The sequence below is a fragment of the Columba livia genome, chromosome 8 (assembly GCF_036013475.1).
Source record: "Columba livia isolate bColLiv1 breed racing homer chromosome 8, bColLiv1.pat.W.v2, whole genome shotgun sequence".
NCBI classification, from domain to species: domain Eukaryota; kingdom Metazoa; phylum Chordata; class Aves; order Columbiformes; family Columbidae; genus Columba; species Columba livia.
In genome coordinates, this window is record NC_088609.1 from 29,615,090 (window position 1) to 29,637,793 (window position 22,704).

At 36.7% G+C, this 22,704-nt stretch overlaps 1 protein-coding gene across 8 annotated transcripts in view; it reads left to right on the plus strand.

Moving 5' to 3' along the window:
• ZZZ3 (zinc finger ZZ-type containing 3) overlaps positions 1 to 22,704 on the plus strand; it is a 56,738-nt gene that overhangs the window by 4,935 nt on the left and 29,099 nt on the right. For all 8 annotated transcript variants that reach the window (XM_065071256.1, XM_065071253.1, XM_065071258.1 and 5 more), the window contains exons 2-3: positions 18,001 to 18,157; positions 20,545 to 22,106. In XM_065071256.1, coding sequence (XP_064927328.1) covers positions 20,596 to 22,106 — 1,511 coding nt within the window. In that variant the 5' untranslated portion in view covers positions 18,001 to 18,157; positions 20,545 to 20,595. The remainder of the gene's footprint in view (positions 1 to 18,000; positions 18,158 to 20,544; positions 22,107 to 22,704) is intronic.

Consider the following 22,704-nt stretch of genomic DNA (forward strand, 5'->3'; position numbering starts at 1 on the left):
CAATTTGTCATACAGGAGGGTTTTATATATTCAGACAAAAAGCCTCGTAGCTCAGTTTACAATAACTGTTCTTTAAATTTGCTTTAATGTTTTGGGCTTTAATGAATTCAGTTAAACATAGAAATGCAGCTAGTCCAGTCCTCTGCCCTTTGGAAGTGTACTGAGATCATTCCCTCTGATGATGAAATTCCTCTTTGTGTTGCTTGTTTCAGCAGCTCCTCACCCCACGGTTGAAGTTTTACCTGATACTCAATTTAAATACTTTTGCTTTCCATTAAGCTGATTGCTTTGTGTCTTGCGTCAGAAAACAGTTGATTCTCCTGTGGTGATGTTTTATCTATTAGATTGCAATTAGTCACTTCCCAGATTTTCTGGTCTGCTGAACTTCATCACAGGACATAGAAATATGAATGTTGGCGAGGTAGACAATTTGATTGTCCAAGATTTAGAGGTGTTTTTACTACTACTAATTTAAACAGAAATATTTGTTTTGATTAGTGGGTGCACATATACCAGCCAAACTAGTGGTAAGGAGGGTAAAAGGTTAGCTTTTAGAGAGTATGTCGGTAGTAGAGCAGTGGGATTTTGTCAGTCTTTTACAGATGTGTCATGAGGAATACCTGATTGGTGTCATGAAAATGTAGTGATTCGAACTTCGTTTAAAACACTTATTGTAGTAAGAAAATTTAAAAGTCAAAAAGGAAATGAGTGTTCTTCAGAGTTTGTCTGTTGGTACATAAATGGTAACATCCCGCTTCTTGTTGGTTTTGTTTTATTGGTGCATATATATAAATATATGTGCATAAGATCTGAATTTTTCAGAGCTAGTGATTTTTTGTGTGAAGTGTCCCTGTAGTGTATCTAGTATAGGAAAGATAAACAGGGATATAGCCCGAATTCAAAGTTGGAGGAGGGATGCAGCTGGGTTACTGGGCCACATACAAATACATTAAAGGGGGAGGAGAATAGTAGAGCCTCCTCTCTGTATTTGTGTTTGAAAGATACTCTGCCTATACAGTAGTGTCGAAGTTAGGAATTTAATCTCCACAGCTAAAGAATCTTTAAACGCTAAAAATAGATACCGTCAGAGAACATGTACCATGCTGGTTAGTTACTTATTAATTACATGCTCTAAGGACATTTCAAATTGATGGCATGCATTGAGTGTAACTGTGCCCGTGTATTTTCTGAATTTAATCCTGTTTAGTCTTTCAGTTTGTGACCTGTATGAGACACCAAAGCAGATTTAGTAACTGCCTGGACAGTATGAACCTGGGAAGGAATACAAGCACTAGAGTATAAAATGGTCTTGACAAATTGGATGAATGATGTGAACTATATGGGACGCAGTTCTGTAAAGAGAAACACAAAATAATATGTTCAGTTAGCAACAGCAAACGTAAATATGAGAAACAACTGGCTGGGTGACAGTTGTGTAAATAAGCAGCTGTATCACAAAATGAACACAAAGCAGTCATGACGGTTCTATAAAAAACCAAGTCTCATTGGGATATATGAACAGGATTGTTGGTGCATGTAAGATATGAAATTCTTCTCGGTGTAAGGCCTCAGATGATGTACCGTGTCCATTTTTTGTTACTCCGTTTAAAATAGTTTTGGGTCAATTGAAGAGTATTTAGAGAAGAGTTGCAATAATGACCTCTGAGGAAGGACTGAAAGAATTGCACTTGTTCAGTCTACAGCAGAGATGGGGAGACACAATAATAGGCTTAAAATACAGTAACAATTGCTACAGAGAAGAATGTAATAAACTGTTCTCTGTAGGTAGGGTAAGAAATAATGGTTCTGAAGAGCACAAAAGGAGATTTCAATGTTAGAAGAAACTTTGCAGTTCTGTGGATAGATAATCACAGGGTTAAATATCTGGGGGAGGTAATGGGATATCTGTTGCTGAAAGTGCTGTAGAAGAGGTTAAATAACCTTCTTTTAGAGGAGATTCAGGTATAGTTGGATGTCCTTGGCACAGGAAGTAGGTTGACTTGTCAGCATTAGGTCTCTCCACATGTTTATGATTTTCGCAATTTTAATGGCCATGATATATTAAAAAAAATAAGTGACCTGACAGTTTCTAAGATTTAGGTTTTTTATGAAGTATTTATTAAAGCCTTTTGTAATGTCATCTTGAAAATAACTTCAATAGAGTCTTCACTGTAGATGTAATATCTTTGACTTACCTTTATATGTTTTTTATGATTCAGTAGAAATAAACTGGGCCAGACTCAAAGTCCTTCAGAAGGGTTCGTTGAAGAGAAGCAAAGTTCAAAAGATTAAATCCAGGGAGCCAGGGAATCAGGTGCATTCCAGGCTCTGAAACAGAGCAAATGATGCAACTTCACCTTCTTTCTGTAAAATAGAGATAACAGTTATTACCTGAGAGACGTACTTCAAGAGATAATCATAACTTATAAAGTAACTTCATGTTCCTGGACAGTTTGATATATAAATATGATGTTATTTAAAATCGGTTTGTGTTCCGTGAATCAGAAGTAGATTTCAGTCTTTCATGTTCATTGCTGTGTTATAGTCACAATATGGAAAAACCTGAATAGAAATGTATCCTTTCTACTAGATATACTAGTTTCAAACAAAATATCTCATTTGAGATTTTTTAGGTAATTTTAAACTATTGGATTAAATTAAAAGAACTAACCTTGACACAAACGAGTTGTTAAATCTTTTTAGGGTTAAGAGTATGGGACAATTTGATAAAACTGTGTTTTGAATCAAATTCAGTTTAATTAATTATTGTGCACTTTATCTATTCAAAATCAACTGCCTATATTCCAGGTGACATTGTTCAAGTTTTTCTGATTTTTGAAATTTGACAAAGCTGCCTGGGGCTTAATGCCGAATGAAGGACAGGCTCCGTATCACATGTGTATGTACTCTGTAATTGGGAAAAAAGTTAAAGTGAAACAAATTCTATCACATTCTCAACGTTTAAAAAGACTGTGGAGGATTTAGATAAAGAATGCTTTCAGTCCATTACTGCCTAATTGTAATTAGGCTTTGAGGGCATTTTTCCATCTCACCAATCATGTGGATGAAACCTTATATATACTTGAACCTCACAGGCTGTCGTTATTCTGTTTGGTGCAGTTGATGTGAAATTGGTCACTAAAGCAGTGGGAAGCAGTGTTGGTAACTGACATGGCACTGAGTTTAGATCCTGATGCAATGTTTGCTACGTGTGCTTGCAAAAGCAGCAGGATATGGTGGAAGTTAATTCTTAACGGTTTTGTATACTTTATTTCAGTTAAATAAATGTGATTTCAAAGCCGTTCATGAGAATCCTGTTTCTAAAAATCAATAAAGGAAGAAAGCAAACGGTGTTTGCTGTAGTAGAATATTGTCAGAAAAGTAATTTGTTCCTTTCCTCAAATATTTTAAGTCTTCCAGGGATTTTCCTTATATGTTTCACTGCAGTACAGAGGCTTTTTTGTGGAGTATTATAAAAGGGTCACAGTATCTCATGCAGTAAGGGCACAAAGGCTTAAGTCTTAGGCAGAGACAGATGTACCTATTCTCTAAGCTCTCAGCTGTGGCTGAGAGGAAATTGTTGAACACAACTGTCTGAAAAAGGCCGTTTTAACCTGGAGTTTGGAGAAGTGTTTCTTGCAGAGTGGACTGGGAGAATGTATAGGCAGGGACACACTAAAAGAATTGGAGTGGGAATCTGTTAACATTGCAAGAGATGCTAGGGTTTGTTTGCCTTTGTTTCCAAGTGTATTAAATTTCTTTGGCAACTTCAAAAACTGCATTTTATTAATAATTCTGAAGTTAGGATATATTGATATATGTCTTGTCTTCCACCCACTACCTTCTTTTAATTTACTTGTGCTTTCTCTGTAACATGTCTCTGAAAGTCAGAGCATAGCTAACAGTGAATTTTACTGGTTAGGTACACAGGATTATATTGCTTTTGTTAGTAACTACTCTGTGTAAATTGTCACTTGAAAAGATTTGACAATGTTTCTGTGCATGGCAGTGCTGCCAGCTCTGTTCTTTGGGCATTTCCTCAAAAGCACACCTTCACAAAAGAAGGGAGCTAACCACATGTTCCAGTTCTTTTAAATCCTCAGTCTGCAACTGTCCGGTATATTTTTAATTTATTTTGCCCTGGAATAATAGGCAAAATAGAATCCACTACAGCTTATGATTTTTTCTTTTAACTAGTTTACTGGTTTTAGCAGAATCATAGTGTTTATTGTGTCAGTTTTCTGGAAATTCTGCTTTATCCAGTGCATTGCTTAAAATGCAGAAAGGCTGAAAAAATCATTCACAGTATCATTGTGGAGGCCACAGTAATGCAATTACTTCTCATGTATGCTTGTGTAGTTTTATAATCCATCTGTGAGGAAGTGGTTTCTAACAGAACAAAGTGTAGTTATCTCATTTCTTTTCAGTGAGGTCAGCTGAGAATTTCTCTGGATCGCATAATTGGGAATCCACTGATCCTTTGTTAAGAGGATTCCTAAGATACTTCAGACGGAAAAGGTTTTTCACATAGCTGCCATCTCAGCCACTGCTGTAAAGGACAGTGAGAAACGTTTACTGTTGGTATGATGTCCTAGTGCAAATAAAGCTCCCTCATTTCCTCACTCGCCCTCCCCAAGGTGAAATGTGTCCTATTCAGATTTCTTTTCCTACTTCACGGTTCATTTAAAGATGTTTTAGATGCTAGGTTTTATCTCAGTGTGGCTCTTGACATGTAGTTTGAAGGTCTTAGTTGTTGTTGAACCAAAGAGATTTCTGCAAATCCTCAAGTATCCTCTGTATTTCATTCTCATAAATGGATTTCTTCATGGAGCACACTTTACTGTCAGGACCATTCAAATTATCCAAGTGTGGAAGTGTAAAGGAACAGATTTCTGGATGTTAAGATCTAGTTAGTGTTTTGTGGCTGTTGTTTTATGAGTAGGCCTCAAAAGAACCCCACACCAACAATATAGGTAATTCATTTCTTGTTAGTGTTTTCTCCTCTTGAAATTCTGAATGTAGAGAGGGAATCTTCTGCAGGGATATGGAGGTAAAGGCAGGCCAGTTATTGTCACTTTATCCAGCATGACTCGCGTCTCATTGATTTTCCACTTAAGAGGTAAGTCTTGTGATCAGACATTTGTGTCCTGCTCTTAGGGTAGAGCTCATAATTTAATTATTTTCAGTTAGATCAACTGTCTTTTTAAAAAACTCCTATTATGTTGTTGTATGCCTGTATTTACTTGGCCCAAGAAATTCTCCCAAAGAAATCATCCCAGAAAGTCTGTTGAGAAACAGTAGAGCTCTGGATAGGCTTACTGTGTAATATACTTGGTACCATTTTCAGTTTTGATTCATGTGTCACTGTAGCTTTGTTGCATGACTTGTACCAAATAATCATGTGGACATTTCTTCTCATCCTACCCGTTCTGTCAGTTGGCCTGATTTGCAGAAGTGCGTGAGTTAGAATTTAAGTCTGGTTTGCTTACCCTCCCTTAAATGTGTCCTTTGCTACCCGTGGGCTATACTTAGAGCTTCCCTAGTTGATCAGCTCTTGCTACTGCTTTGAAACAAAAGTTTGCTTTCCTTATACTTAGAAATTAAGTTCTGTTGAAGTCTGGGCAACTTTCTTTTTGACCTTCACTGACTATATTTTCCAAAATGAGATGTCAGAAAGAGCCCGAGGGTTTGAATCAGTAACAAATCAGAACACAGGAGGTCTGTTGTTTGTGTTGTGGGGGTGGTTGGGTTTTTTTGCGCCTCAGGTTCTGCCAGTAAAGACTTGCATCAACTGGATTTCAGTTAAATTTTCAATAGAATTTTAGCAGTTTTATATTTGGGTGAACAGTAAAACAGAATGAAGGGAAAGTAAAACAAATGATGCTATGACCCCTGCTTTGCAGAAGCAGGCATGAAGAATGTTTCCCCCAAGGACTTCACAATTCCAGTCTAATATAGGTTATAGCTTGGAAATACAGACAGATGAAAACAGCAAGATGACTGAAATATTTCGTGTGCATCAGTTATGAAATATTTTTGTCTTCATCACAGAAGATTACAGTTCCAAGTTAAAAGAAGTAACTGTGCTTTTTAACACTTACAACGCATAAGGCAGAGCCTGAGAGTAAGGCGTCACATTACAGCTAACCTGATCCAACAGCTATCTGTCACCAAAGTACATAGTTGTGACCCCTGCTTTCCGCTAGCACCTGTGCTCATTTGGCCATTACAGTAGGTCTGTTTAGGGAGCTAAACTAGCAGAAAAATAATGGCTCTTCTGTAGGGGTTTGTATTTTCTAAATCAGCTCATTGTGAGATCGGATTGAATACTAAAGCAACTGCATGGGAAAAATGAGGATGATGCGCCTGAGATTTAACAGGGGAGTGGGATTGCTCCTTTTTGTAGATTAAAACACTTAACAGTAAAACGAAACCTCACCTGGGAAGTCTGGTTGCAAAATTGAAGAGAGAATGATCGAAGGCTCACCAGATTGTGAATCAACCCTGTTGATACGGAGTGAGATGATAGATGGTTGTGGCTTTGTTTGCTGTGTTAGAAAGATACAGGGAAAGTGGTGCCTTGGACAAAGCAATAAACTAAGGAAATGCTCTTTGGAGAACTATCTAAATGGATGTAAGTAGAGCAGTGGTAGAGAAAATAGCATTGCAGTTATTAGGATGCAAAATGATGAGGTCCTCATGAGAGTTACCCACTTGGGATGACAGTGGAAACCTTTCTAAATCAAGCCAACTACTGAAAGAGAGGGTTCAGTCACTTAAAAAGGTGTTTGCCGTTGGATGTCCATAACATTCATTGTCAAGGAATATGTAACCTTCAACATATGTTCCTGGACTGGGATGGCATACTTTCAGTCATGATTCTGCTAACTCACACATGGATTTTACAGTTTTATTTCCTTAGTAGCTGTTTAAATACATGGACATGTTCACCCTTACCACTAAGAGTGAATTTTAAAATGCTTTTAACATTTTCCTCAACTGAGCAAAGCTAATCCAGACAGTATGCATGCAGAACTCCAGAAAGAAAGTAGAGGACACCTTAGGTGGCACCTGATTTAAGAGGGGGATTTTCAGTCAAAATAAACAGGTGCTCTAAATGTTAGAAGACAGTCGGAGTTGTTAATTTCAGTTAAATACTTACAGAGTACTAATGTTTTAATACTTGTTTCAGTGATTGCAGAAAAAATGCCTCTACCCCAGTAATAGTCTAGAGAAAATACAAATCCAGTGACTCTTGATTTCACCAGTGTCTTGAGACAGAGTTGTAGAAGGGTCTCACAAAACTGAGCGAATGGGTCATAAAATAGAAGCAAAAACTAATTTTCAGAAATGCAGGTAACGCAGGAGAATAAAATATTTTTATGCAAAAAGCCCCAACCCTGACTTAAAATCAGCTATTACTGTTCAGAAAAGTGTTCTGATAGACATTTCTGTAAAAAACATGAACTTGGTTTTCACTAGCTGTCAAAAAAAGTAAATAATGTTGAGTATTATTAGAAAGGGGTCATAATGTAAAACATTACTATTCTGTGGTAAAAATCCATGACATACGTAGGCCGTGCTTTGAATATGATTATCCCACACTGATCTGTCTGCTAGACTTAGTACAGAAAAAGGCAACAAGAATAGTCAGTGGTTTGGGACAGCTTCTCTGTGCGAGACAACAAGGTGATCAGCCAAATAAAATAGCCATTAATTCTGGGAGTGTACAGCAAAGGTATGTCCTCGGGTCTGCCATGCTGGGCATGGTCACTGTATTTCAGTATTTTCTGTGTTTCTAGATATGGTGAAGGTAATTTTTAAGAGTATAGGGGTTTTATATATATAATTTTTTTTCTCCTGTTATCAAGAAAGGAATGTGTTTAATTGCTTATTGCCCTAGGAGAGATAATATATCATTGAGTTATGAGAGCTTTGTATAATCAAGATTTAGCAAAGGCTGCTTAGGGGCTCTATTCTTACTGTATTTATTTTTCTTTATGGCTACGGCATTATGCTGTGTGTAACACCGTCATTCATAGCTGAATAATTTCATATTTTTGTTAATAAATTTTACATGTTCCCTAAGAGAACTGACAATCAGTTATTTTTTGATAGTATTTTAAAAAGGTTAAGCAGTTTAATGGATGGCATGTAAATTACATTTGTCAAGTTAATCCTTACTTAATACTTGATGTCAGCTCTTCAGAGGTACTAAGTGAGGAATAAGCACAGCACTTGGTTTGACAAAGCACTGTTAAGTTCCTTAGAATAGTTTGAAAAAATGTTGCTTAGTAAGGGTCATTAAGGCATTTTTAGGACATCACTGGGAAACTGTGATTTATTATTAAAAAAAACCCCTATGTAGAGTCTTCTCCATGATATCTTTAAAAATGCACATGTACATGTGACTGTCACAGTTAATTAACTGATTTCTAACTTTGTAACTGCTTTTATCGATTATTTTCAAATTCATCCTGTAAAGATTCCAAACTGTCTATGGCAGTCTCAGAAAGCTACTGGTCAAGTTGGCTTTGGTCTTGTAAGGAGTGATCAGATCTGTAAAACTGGATGTTTCGAAGGGATAAAAGTCAGGAAAAAAAAACCCATTTTACATAGTATTTCTGTAAGTCATTATATAAGTGCACAGTAAATAACTTGATACAGCGTGTGGACAATCTGGTGTGCATTTCAGAGGCAAAGCCCATGCCTGTGGAGAGCAAGAATTTACTTGCAAGTGCAGATTTTATGCTGCTGTGATGAGTTGGCCATTTAGGAAACTGAACTCTGGCAATCTGCTCGTGTTTGCTTAGGGTAGGTATGGAAACTATATAATTCACACTCTCTGACCCAGCTTCTGGCAGCTCCTTCCTGTTGCCTCAATCTGTGATTAAATATGCTGAAGGTAGATGGTGGCTCTCTCTTTTTCCTTTGTTCTTGTGCTTTGAGGAATTCTCTAGTGGCTGAACCAGGAACTTGAATAGCTTTTTTATGTTTCTTCAGTCCTTTTAGCTGCTGCTACAGGGTAATTACAAGGAATGGTAGGATGAGCATCTCCTTTCTATTTTGGGAAAAAAATTGAGTAAGAATTTTAGATACCATAGCCAGACACCTATTTTTATAGAAAAGATTAAATACTCTTAATTGTTATTTTATTAAAACAGGGTCATAGCTTGCAGTGTATTCTTGAATTGATAACTGATGAAGTCTAAAATTAGTGAAATATTACTGTAGTCATGAATTCTATCGTCTTAAGAGAGTGAAACTCAGAAATCACTTCAGTTTCAGAAAATTCAAATGAGAAAAGGCTAGATGCTATTTAAAACCTCGAAGTCTCATATGTTCTGTTAGGGTAGATAAAACTGCAAGTATATACCTAGGTTACTAGTACTGAGTATTTTAAAGATGTATGACATTGTAGTTGAAAAGGCATAATTGTTTATGCAGTAGTTTTCCATCACTGATAATACCGTGGATCTTTATTTTTGTTCACTCTTTGTTCCTGGAAAAATGTGTATAGGCAAGGTCATAAAAAGTGAAGCAGAAGGGGGAGCTCTGAGTAAACCACAAAGAATTTATTCTGCCACTACCAAGATACAATTGAAAGCAATAAGGAGAAAGAATTAATGAGGAAAAAGTTTTGAAAATGGATGCTAAATTAACATACAAAGGGAACTGAGTGTATAGGTGGCAGATATGTTCATGTGCTTAGGCAGCAGTAGATAAGTTTGTTTTGCTCTCTAAATGTAGTGTAACATCTCAATATCTGGAGCATGGAACATATTTAGAAAGTGCTTGATAAACTATTCAGCAAGTGGGAAGGGATAATAGAATCAGAATGAATTTTTCACTTTGTAGGCAGTCTTTCATTTTATGCTTGAACAGTGAGCATAGTTTTGAAAGTAAATTGTCTCATGTGGGTGCAAGAAATAATAAACTGAGTATTAAAAACCAAAACAACCCTGAAGAACAATAATAATAAAAGCAGAATACCCAGCTATTCCTTATATCACCAAGTTGAATAAAGGAAGCAAAAAGAAAAACACGTAGAGGGTAAACTGTAATCGTATTTCAGTAATGTGTTGACAGGTTAATGGTGGGTTTAGATTAACAGTGTAAAATCTCAGAAATTCTTAGAAATGCACTTAAAATCTATAAAATGTGTATGTGCAGAAAGTTAATAAGATACCTGGAGAAAAAACAGCTGATGCATAGTTGTACTGTGGGAAAAGTTTTATTCTTCTGACTCAGTCTTTCAGGATAATTAATTTGTGACTTTTAAAGATTAAAAAAGTATGAATCAGACTGGTCTGAGTTTTTACTGTGCCAAGGGCTGTAAAAACTGCAAAACTAATGAACAAGTCTTGCATCTAGATGAAAAATGTAAGTGGAGCAAGCCTAAAGATTATTTATCAGTGGTCACAAGAAAAGTGAAGAACTGTGGTTATGGTGTGAAATCTCTGCTTAACAAGCTCAGTGTCAGTTGCAAAGCCGAACTTGGAAAGAATCTAAGAATAAATTGTTGAGATGTTGTTTGTGAGTGCTGATAGTCTGCTGTTCTTTCAGGATGCCCAAGAAGTGGCTTCAGGCACTCCTGGGGAAACAGGCTTATTCTGTCTGTGGATGATGCTGACACACAGCTCACAGAACAGGAACATGCTCAAAACTGCTTTGAAAGACTCTCTGCAAAGGCAAAGCTATCGTGTGGTTTAATGTGGCTAACAGTTGTGCTGTGTATTATACCAAACAGCAAAATGAGAGAATGAAAGTCAAAAATACCCTGCGTGGAAGGCTGGAACAAGAAGTAGGGATGAGTCTTTTTGCCACAAATCACTATTTTGAGAACTGCAACAATGTTGAAGTTCTATAATAGAGTTATATCAGTAAGACATTTCAACAGCAGCACTATCTCAGACTGTTTCACCAGAAAATAGGTGTTGTTCTGCTGCTTGTGCACTGGAGACTTGACTGGGTATAACAAAGCCAGTTGCACCATACAATTTAATTAACATATCAAAGTCAGTCATAACACAGCCACATGATCATTTAAAAGAGCTGAGGCTCTTAAAAATAACTGGTAATCAAAAAGCAACATAAGACAAGTCATTTACAGTTGGGACTAGATCTTAAGGGTCTTTTCTAACCTAACTGATTCTATGATTTGGTGGTAGCAGGCGACTATGGTATTTAAATTCAAGGTTAAAGCATAGTTTGTCATATAAACTAGTCCATTACTTTCCAGAGCCCCTAGCATGTAAGAATATATCTGTTGGGTTCCATAGTGAATGGTAGTACAATTATACCTGCAGCATCAAGTAAGGGATGCCTGTAATTCTGTGACCTCAAAAATGCATCTGGTGAGAAGACACAGCCGGACCACAGCGTATCTGTCACAGACTTCATTTCTTTTGTTCATAGATGCCAGGAAAGTTCTGTATTTCCCCCCACCGGAGTCTGTCCAGGACGTGTTTTAAGCATTTACAGCCATAATTTAGATCACCTCTTTAGCTTAGCCAAGAAGGTATCCCTCTATTTGTTTACCGTTATCACTGAGTAGCATTTGAACCTCTTGGCCAACTTAGCAACCCCCCTAAATTTAGCTGGGGTGGAGATCTCAGAAGTGTAAAGAGCTTGCAGCCTTCATCAAAGTTTGAGTTGCCTTTCTAAGGAGGATTGCAGTTTGAGCCCAGCAGTTCCCTGCTATACACAGTTTGCTGGCACTCTAGTCCGTGCATGTCTATATTGGAATTGGCCACACCACCCTCGAGTTTTGGAGATGGCTGAGAGAGGAACGTGAAGTGTTAAAAATGCTGTAGGTAAGGTGGGATGTCTGGCAGAACTGGGTTGCATTTAGGACTACAAAGGTCCAGCCCATAGGGTAACAGTTTTGCTGGTCTGCTTATAGAATAACGTGCTTATTTCCTAGATTGAGTCAAAAGTGTTATCAGGAGGAAAATAAGTGGTTAAAACATTTTTCATTAATGGAGATAATTGGAAAAACATCCTTCTTGCCCTTTTTTTTTTTTTGTTTTCTTAGGGGACAGAGGGGACATTCTTCTTAAAAAAAAAGAGAACAAAACCATTTTAATTCGGATACAACATTCAAAATATTTTACAGGAAGCACTGCATACCTCATGCTCCCTTTTTCCAAACTCTCTGGGTTGGTACTTGCCTTAGTACCCATGTAACTACACTTCTAAGTATAACCCATGCAGAATACCTGGTTGTGTGTATGTAGTACTGCTGTATCTTGTACATCAGTGTTTGTCACTATGATAGCCTTCTGGGGCTTATGTAGCTGATGCTGTAATTTTGCATATAAAAAGTATATTAATTGGCGTGTTTCAAATGCATGCCCTTGACTGAAAATCATCTAGGGTAAAAGTATATTCTGTACAGTATTTCATGCAATATGCACATTACAGTGTACTTCGTAGGGTAGCCTGTTTGCAGTCACTGTTCTGAAATAAATCAGACCAAGTAGATATTTCCAGTGTAGTATTCTACAAAAATGAACAAACTGGTTTATCCTGGGGACTTTTAGAAAGAAAAGGAGCACTGTTTATCAACTTCCTTTTCATCTGTAAGCTGCCAGCAGGGTTATTAAGTACTTCATGAGCCCTTACAATTGCAGCCTACCTGTAGGAAAAAAAAGCAGTATCTTTTTGTGCCTGATATTTTCTGCTTATTGCAATAATAGCTTCATTAGGAAACAAATAATATTTTTCCTGTTTATTGGTGTGAAGCTGTGTTCTAGCTGTGGTTAAGAGGTTAAATACCATTGGAGTCTATTCTGCTAGAATAACGTCTTGATAAGTGGTTACTGTAATCAAGTTAGTGTAATTAATTTTATGAGCTTTTCAAGGCCCTGTGTAATTTATCTCAAAGATGTTAGTAGCATGTTTTGGTAATCCCACACAGGATATGTTCCTTGGATAACAGCAAAGCTATTTAGCAGCTGAGTGCTTTCACATGAGAAGCATGTTATAGTTTAGAGAGGGACTTTCACCTAGGATGATGTAGTGGAGTGGGTAGGTGGGGTGAGATGGCCAGTTAGTGAAGATAAGTGTGGTTTTTTTGAAGTGGGGCATGAAAGTTATCTGTGTAGTCTGTTTTTAGTTTTCTTGGTAAGTTAGTTGTATCAGACAACAGTTACTTTATTGCCTGACTATTTTTTATTCATGTAAAATGCAGTTTGTATTAAATGATGTCACAGTAATTGAACCTTTTTTGCATTTTTCTAGTACGTTAAAATTGAAGCAGTACTAGGCGGTGTGCTGAAGTGTGGAATGTAGCTTGTTGTTCCCAGGGCTCTGGTACCATGTTACAAAGTTCACATCTTCACATTGGGTTCTGGCCACATGATCCCACTTGTGCTGCAGCACGCTGTCCTTTAATATGACCCACAGGAAAAATTTCTCCATCTGGACCCATCTGAAAAGAAAAAAGAAAAGGTGATATTTTCATCTCAGACCTATTTGTAGATTCACTTCGTAGTATAGTTCCACAAATACTTGTGTTGACAGAGTTGTCAGAAGTGTTTGTGACAGATAGTTGGAATCAGTGCTGTGGTGATGTGTACAGATAATTAGTTGTGACTAGGTAAGATCCCAGCTTCTGCCTGCCTGCTTCTTCCAGTTATTCCGAGTTCTTGTTTCTGTGATCTTTCTGTCTTCTAGCAGTTCTTCAGGAGTTCCAGTCTGTCTCTTTCTCCAGTCATCACTTTGCTAATATAGCTGCCCTTCCTACCTATCCATTCATGTTTATCATTCCCCATAGCCTGTCTTAATCACAGCTCCACCAGGACTTTTGCTCTCAGGCAGGTGCTTCTCTCTGCCAAATTTCAATTTCTTCCTCCAAAACAGGGAGGTAGAAAAACTTGTTGAAGAAAAAGTCAGATCTGTCTTAATCAGTAAGAGGGTTTAAAAAAAAAATCCATATTTGTGCACAGAAATGACTAATTATTTTGACTGAGAATTGAAGGGAGAGGCAGCAGGGTGGGAATATCAGTCTGAGGCAGATGCTTCAGTGTGTGATTTAAGCACAAACTGTAATTTTGCCTATATTTAAGAAACTGAAATCAGTTCAGGGTTTGTCTGTAAGGAGAAGAAAGTTGGTAGAGTGGTTACTTTATTCAAGAGTTATGCTGTACATTTGTGTAATTCATATTTAGTTTTATATGAAGTAACTTTGCAACCTTGGAATGTTTGCCTGGAAGAGGGTTGATGGCTCTATCATACCCAGCCTCCCAATACATTTCCTCATGTAGGTAGCTCAGAAGAAAGAGAAATAGCAGTGCAGTCAGCCGTTCTGATAACCTGCTGCTGACTGGAAGGGGTACAAAGGAGCAGATGTGCATTGCCGGTCATTGTTGTATAACTTGCTCGTTTGACCTTTTTCTTTATTTTGAGGTTTTAGAGAAAGAGAGGTCAATGTAAGACAATCGTGGAGAGGAAGAGGTTAAGCTTTTGTTTGTTTTCATGCATTGTATTGTTTAAGTGCCAGATTCAACTTATGGGTTTACTTGTCCATTACTCCCTGCCCCGAAAAAACTAGACTTTTTTTTTTTTTTGCCTTTTTCCAGAAAAAGATTCTTTCAATGTTGTTTGGTTTGTTTTTGTTTTGTTTTATTTTCTTTTCTGTAAGAATAGGTTTGTCTGGCCTGGTGAACCCATCTCACAAGGAAGAAGATTAGCGTATTGAACTATCTGTTCTGGTTCTTTGCAGTTTTAGTTTTTTGATAAAGTATGTCTGTGCTAGTTTGGACAGCTACAGTTTTTTAAAATGGTTTATAATTTTCTTCTACTATTCTGTTTATTGTATTTGATTTTTTTTTCTTTATTTAATCTTGCTATCCTTATATATAAAACAAATATAAGTAGTACCATTCTGACAAACTCTATTTTGACCAAATGTAATATAATCTTCCTGTGTCAGAGATGGCTGAAATCTCAGAGTGATTCCAGACCTGGGAACTTCATAACATTTATTTATTCTTACTTCTGTTACATTTAAACTTTCATTATAGCTTTAAGCTACTTATTGTTATATATTATCTTAAGTAAGATCTTTGTAATGTCTTTTGGTGGAGGTTATTTCCATCATTTGAAAGTATTGCTTATTTTGATGTAATGTAAAATCAGAAAAATATAGTGCCTTCTCCAGAAAAGTAATTTCTTGCTAATGTGGTTATGCTAAGCTTGGTATGTGTGGGAAGAGATGCTGGCATACTCTAGATGTGATAGACTGGTGAATATAATTTGTTAAATGGAATTCATCCCTAATTTAGTAATGCCGCTTTACTAGGAAGTGATACAGAATCATACGCTTTATATGTGGAGATAAACCAAAATCCCAGTAACTTGATGGCTGTGCAGGTTCTCATCTGTTCAGAGATGCTGGTTTTTTTGTCTTGGGCAAATACTTCTGTAAGGGAATAGTCTGTTGACATAAATAGCTTCTGCAGTCTTCACTTTATACAATAAGCTTTCCATTTAAAAAAACCCACCTGTTTTAAATAACATACCACTGCTCTGCAGAGAATTTAAGAATTGCTATTTTATACTACAGAGATACACCAGTTTTATTTATTAGTTTAAGTCATCTATGAATATTATTTTCTCTTGAGATACACACTTAAGCAGTACTATGCATGCTTAAAATGTATAAAGTCTAATTGTGGTTTTTTTCTGTGTCACTGAAATAATATGGTCTGGAGTGTATAGCTGATAAGAAGAAAGATAATGGTGTAATGATCAAGGGTGTCTCTAGGCAATCATAGAATGTCATGAGTTGAAAGGGACCCACAAGGATCATCGAGTCCAGAACACAGAAGCTTGATCAAGATACATTTGGTGTAAATGTGGAAAATGCAAAACCAGAAGATGTAATTTCACCACTCCCCTCATCCCCCAAGGGCCATAGCATGAAGCATATACAGGGTCCTGCTAATGACTGAAGATTGCATGCATGCGTCCTTAGTATATGGATGCAGTAATGGGTTAAAAATTTATGACATGCGTATAATAGAAGGTAATGCCAAACAGGAGATTCATGAAAAATGTTACTAATTTTCTTTGTTAAACCACTTTAATGTAGAAGGCTGAGTTACAGACACAGGGGCAAACTCAGGCTTTGTCAACTCTGAGTCTTGGCAGAAGTGGAATTTAGAAAGAGGCTTGAGAAGAGCCAGTTTTGGCTATTGGTTCTGTATCTGCACTGAGTTAGACCAGTAGCAAGTTTGTTCCTGGTGGACTGATGTTTCCTAACATGTAAACAGTAGCTCAGAGTGGTTTCTGAGAGATTCTGAAAGAAACAGACGTTTTTAGGTTCAGCAATATGGCCAACTTTGCTATGTTCTTATGTAAAAGTCAGTTATTTTAACAGAGTTATAGTAAGTGCATTGTAAGAGCAGCCTAGAAAATACTTAGGTAAATGGAAGCAGGATTTCAAAATTAAATAAATGATTTGGGGTGGGACGTAGAATAATTGAGTGTACATTGTCTCAGACTACTAAATTATGCACAGTCTTTTACTCTCAAATCATACCATATTTTTGTCATTGATACAGATTCGGTTTGATTTGTTTTCTTTCCCAGAAAACATTCTGCTTTTCAGTATTAGAAAGATGTGTGTAGAAGTGTGTTTCTTCTGAAGTGTTACAAATTGAAAAGGTTCGTTCTCTTCATACAGGATGATGATTTGTTATACTTGAGATGGACGAACTATTCTGTTTTCTAGGGTTGAGTTGTTGTGGAAGGCTGTAGCTATTGTCCCTTGCTGCCTTGTTTTTCCATTCTTACTTTGTCTTTTATTATGACAGTTCTGTGTTGTTTGTTAAATTAAGAAATCACACTGAATAATTGAAGTCTCATTTGATTTGGTTATAAATATAATAGAATTTATTATACTTAACTTCATTGCAGAAATATCTTTCATTATTGAATTTCACTGTAACTAGATATAAACTCGTCTTATTTGACTCAGTTTATATTTTGAATTTTCAACTTAGCGGCAAATTTGTTTTCTGCTATTACCAGTATGAAATTAAGTAGGTTGAAAATAAAGAGGACAATTTCCAAATGCTTTAGATATATAGAATCTAAACATCACACTGTAGAGAGAAAAATGTGGAGAAACCTGTCAGTTTGTGTTTTGTATCATGAAGTTTCTGAATTGTGATTATAAAAATAAGCTTGCTTTTATGAAGTCAACAGAATATGAAGAAAGAGTCAGGAATCACTATTTTGTAGTGATTTATGGTGCCTCCGTAGTACTGGATGTTCTTAAATGTGACTCTTGGTATCTTTTTTCACATAATACCTGTTGGGCATTGGCACTGGTGCCCAAACTGAAAGCATTATGTGACTTCTGGATCCGTAGATTTGTTTCTGGCTTTCAATATCAAAATTGGTTTACTTCCACTATAAACGAGGTAGTATTGTTTTCCTTGGGTGAAGAATCAGTTTAATGTGAACTCTGGAAGGCATTTCATTCCTCTTGTGTAGATAAAGATTATTCAGTGATTTGGAACCAATGTAAGTTTTGAGTTCTGCTTAGTTGATTAAAATTAAATAGCAGAAATAATTGTTTTTCACTGTGTATCTAATTATAAAATGTATTTGACCATGCATTTCATAATTTGTTAGTTGTAGTAATATCTTTCGCTACTTGGTGTCATGCATCCCTTCAAATATTTTCTGAGGTTTGAAGAGCCTAACACAGGAGACTGTTGTGAATTCATTTGCTTGCACATCTTTAGTATGATACAGTGAATCACTTAAATATAACCAAGAAAGATGTTTTACATTTGAAACCTAAATTAGCATTGCTCATTCTTAATTACCTTACAGCATACTGTTCTTTATGTAGGACACTTCTAAAACTGATAATTGCATCTTTAAAAAGATGTTACTCTTTATATGTCCTGTTGCATTCTTCTTAATTTTTAGTGAAATAATTTAAATGTTTTATTGATACCTCTGTCTTTTTCTCAACAGTTTTCAAAATCTTGCTAATGTGATGGCATAAACTGGTAAAAAGGCATTTGGATTACATCATGGATATCAGCAGTGGTGATTGATATTATTTGAGCGGTGCAGTGAGAGTCTGCTCTATGAAATGTCAGAAGTTAATATTTCTTCAAGTCTTGCAATGGTAAGTGGTTTCCATTTTGTACTAAGTAAATAACTTGTTATGTAAGGTGTATTTCATTAGCAAGTAGCATACCAGCAAATCAGTAAAGATTTCTGTCTTAGCTATTACTTTTAATCTCTTTCAAGTTCAGCAATAATTACTCACCTAAGTGTACATTGGAACTTGGTTTCATCTATTCTATTGTAGTCCATTTGAAATTACAGTTACTCATCCTTAACTTGTGCTAACCGTAATTAGAACAGCCTAGGTAAAACAGAGTATCTAAATGACCCTGGTTTTCGTGTTTAAGTTCAACCCCAAATGAGATCACTCTTCAGAAGGTATTGAGCTTATGTGTAAAAGGGGAAAATATAAAGGCAAGTTTATCCATTTCAAAAATAGGTATAAACAACCATTATAGACAACACATATTTATAGTTACATGGTTTTTTTTCCTCTCTTCAACTGAACTACTGATGTTTTGCCCATTTACTGTGTGTCATATTATTTCTATTTTCTCTTAAGACAGAGTTCATTGGACACCTCATGCTTTGTCTTGCACCATTACTTTTAAATGGCCAGAGTGGAAGTCAGTACGATAGCAACTCTTTACCTGTATCTGCAGGAGTACAAGCAGTGCACCTTGCCAGGCAGGCCTATCAGGCAGTGGGAACAGCTAACAAGCAGGAGGGTTGTATCAGCACAAATACTATGTGGTTTTGAGAACACTGGAAACTTGCACTTTCTAATTGCATTTTCTGCATTACACAAAATGATGTGCTCTATCTAGAGGTACACCAAGCAACCATTACTTCCATTAAGAAATGCTTACTTGCATTATGAATACCTAAACAGACAATATAGTAAATACCATTGTCGGAGGGAATCGTATTGCCTTAAGAGGTGCACTGGTCTTGTCCTGTTCTCTCTTTGATACTCTAGGGGCATCTGATACCTAAATAGTAAATTAGTGAGAATTTAAGCTCTTTCCCCCGCACCCCTCCTTTTTTGAAAATGAAAAACACCTGTTGAAACATTTTTCCTCCATTTGTCATTTTCAGCCTTTCTAAACAACATGGAAAAGGTTTGATTCCTTATTTAAAATTTTAAGTCCTCACATCATATGTCAGTTGAACAGGGTTGTAAAATCTGGAATTTGGGTAGATGGAAAAGGGAAGGTATGCCATTATGTACAAATGGGAATCTAGTCATTACCATGGATATTATGACAGGTTTGTGGTGATATGCAGTTTGACACATTGAATTTTTAAAGATGAAATTAATAGAAGGATAAAACCGAACTGATTTATATTAAAGATGTTATTTTGAGATTGGGCAAGTCAAGTACTCCTACATTTCACCCTGAAGTCTGAAATACAGACACTCTCAAACTGGATGTTTTAAACTTAGCTTTGAGTCTGAATTTACTTGAATCTGATGGAGGTGATGATTCATCTCACCAACTGTAGGAAAAGTTTAAAAATGGAGAAGGGATGGGAAACAGTCTTCCAGTACTTCAGAGGAGATTACTGAGAAGATTGAGCCAGGCTTTTTCTTGCTGTAAATGATGCAAAATTGAGGAGGACCCACCTGGGTATAAGAGAAAGTGTTTTCTCTCTATAGAGACACTTAAAAACAGATTGCCCGGAGAAGTTGTGGCGTATCTGTACTTGGAGGTTTTCAAGACCCAATTGGACTATGTCCTGTGTAACTAAATCTGAATTTAATATTGATGTTCATTTGACCAGGAGGTTGGACTAGATTGCCTCCCAAAGTCCTTTTCAAGTTGACTGATTTTATGTCTCTGATTCAGACATTTTGCTTTAGTTCATTTTTAGTATTAATGAGTATAACTAGTTTTTACTGGTGTGGATTTTTTTTTTCAATCCCCTGTTAAATTAGAATTGCAATTGTGTTTCGTTATTTGTGAACTATTTGGTTTTGTTTTAAGCAACAAGAGAACAAGCAAATACAATTTGGATGGTTTCCTGCTTAGCATGTGAAACCATGTCGCTGCAAACTGTGGGATGTTAAGAATGTGAATTGGTACCTCTCAGTTGACCAGACCAACTTAAATAATAATACCAATACACTATATAATTTGTACTATACATAAAAATGGTGTATTTCAGTAACTGGAGGCTAACAGGAACATTCCAGCATTACGTAAGGCAGAACTACGAACATTCACACACAAGTACAAGCCAGAGCAACCACAGATACCAGGTCAGCTACTTTGTAGCTTTGCCCTAATTTATTGGCACAGAAAGAGTGGTATTATTACATTCCACTAGGCATGTTCGGTTTTGCATTAGGTACATTTGTGACAATATATTTTTCAGATTTGCTGTGGCTGTAGGTGTTTTTAAAATATTTTTTTGACTGTTTTGTTTACATTTTTTTTGAAGGTTTCCCAATGAGAGGATCATGATGAACATACTTTAGGGACTTGCCATAGTATGGCTGCTTCTCGATCTACTCGTGTTACAAGATCTACAGTGGGTTTAAATGGTTTGGATGAAAACTTTTGTGGTAGAACATTAAGAAACCGTAGTATTGCTCATCCAGAGGAAGTTTCACCCCATCCTCAAATACGATCAAGGTCACCAAAGAAGAGGCCAGAGTCTGTGCAAACTCAGAAGGGAAGTAACGGTGGAAGAACTACTGATTTGAAACAACAGAGCGCTCGGGAATCATGGGTGAGCCCTAGAAAGAGAGGGCTGTCTACTTCAGAAAAGGATAATGTTGATAAACAAACTGTGGAAAATTGTGAAAAAAAACAAACAGAACCTGTTTCACCAGTTTTGAAAAGATTTAAGCGCTGTCTACGTTCGGAGGCACCCAACAGTTCGGAAGAAGACTTGCCTACTAAACCAGAGAAGGAGTCATTGGAGCATAAAAGCTTAGTGTCGGACAATGATGCAGTCTCCACAGGGACTAAGCGAGCTTGTCGATGTCTTATATTGGATGATTGTGACAAAAGGGAAGTTAAAAAGGTGAATGTCTGCGCAGAAGGATTTAATAATTCTGCAGTAGTCGATGAGATTGCAGGCTATCAGACTGTCAATGGAGTTGGTGAGAGAGACTCAAATTCTCTTAACTGTGATGACTGTCAGCTTGATGGGAACACTAAGCAAAACAGTGGTGGTTCCTGTATGGCCAAGGACAAAACAGTAGCAGAAAATGGAAACTCGTTTGCCCATTCTTCGTTGTTGCTTAATAGCAGCAAGGAGGACAGTGTTGTAGACCATTATGTGCCTTGCACAAACTCTCAAGAACAGGTAAAGTTAGAGGACCACAAAGTAATAAATGACTGCTTGCCTGAGGAGCACGCTCATCAGGCAGATGAGCCAGCTACAGGGTCCTTTTCTGAAATCCAGTCGTCTTTGTTAAGGGATTCAGAGGAGGAGGTAGATGTTGTAGGAGATAGTAGTGCCTCTAAGGAACAGTGTGCTGAAAACACCAATAGCAACCTGAATACTCACCATGACAGTGCATCGATCTCAGGTGAACCTGAACCACCTTCGTCAGTGCTGGACTGTGTTTCAGCTCAAGTGACGTCTGTGTCGGAACTTCAAGAACACAGATACACATTGAGAACTTCACCACGAAGGGCTGCCCCTGCCAGAAGTAGCCCTACTAAAAATAACTCTCCTTGTAGAGAAAACGGACAGGTTGAGGAAAATAATCTTAGTCCCACTGAAAAGAATGTACCTGTAGGTATTAATAATATCAATGGATCTCCCAAAAAGTCTGAAGAAATTAAACAGAATGAAAAAGAGAGAAATAGTAATACGGGAGATCATGGGAGTGACGGACTAAGAAAGCCGCTTTCTGAGGGTAGGCTCGTTGCTGGATATGTACCGTCTGCCAAAGAGAGTGCCAACATCCACACTGCAGAGGATGATGAGGAAGAGCCTGATGTGTATTACTTTGAATCAGATCATGTGGCATTGAAACACAACAAAGAGTATGTGTAACTATGGTAACCATGAATTCTGCTTTTGTTTCTTACCAAAAAATATATATAAATTAATACATATTTAAAGTACTTTGACAAAAATTTAAGTGCTTTATAATTTTCCTACTCTTCAGTCTTCATTTTTCTTCCTTGTTTCTACCCCAAGCAAAATTAAACTCTATTTAATATGCAGTATGGTACAGCAATGTGGTTTATACTTTTCTAGCAATATGAATTCTTTAGCCAGAAATTGTTGGTGTGTTGCCTTTTTCTTTTTTTTAACACATCTGTTATCTCTTTTCTCTACAAAACTAGCTGGAAACAGAACTAAAGGAATTACAACCCTTACTTGGACTTCAGTTATTTATTAGCATATCCAGTAGGCACAGCACATGTAGCTTATGAAATTATCATTCTGTTGTACATAGATATTTAAGGTTAGCTACCTCTTTTCAGAGTGTCATGGGAAAGACTTAACCATTATTGTGTTAAGGAAGTTAAATTGATCAAACACGGGGATTTGAGAACATTCTACGGAGTAAATTATGTCTACATCGCTGTTTTTAATCATTAAATGTAAATATATACAGGTTCTAAGCATTATTAG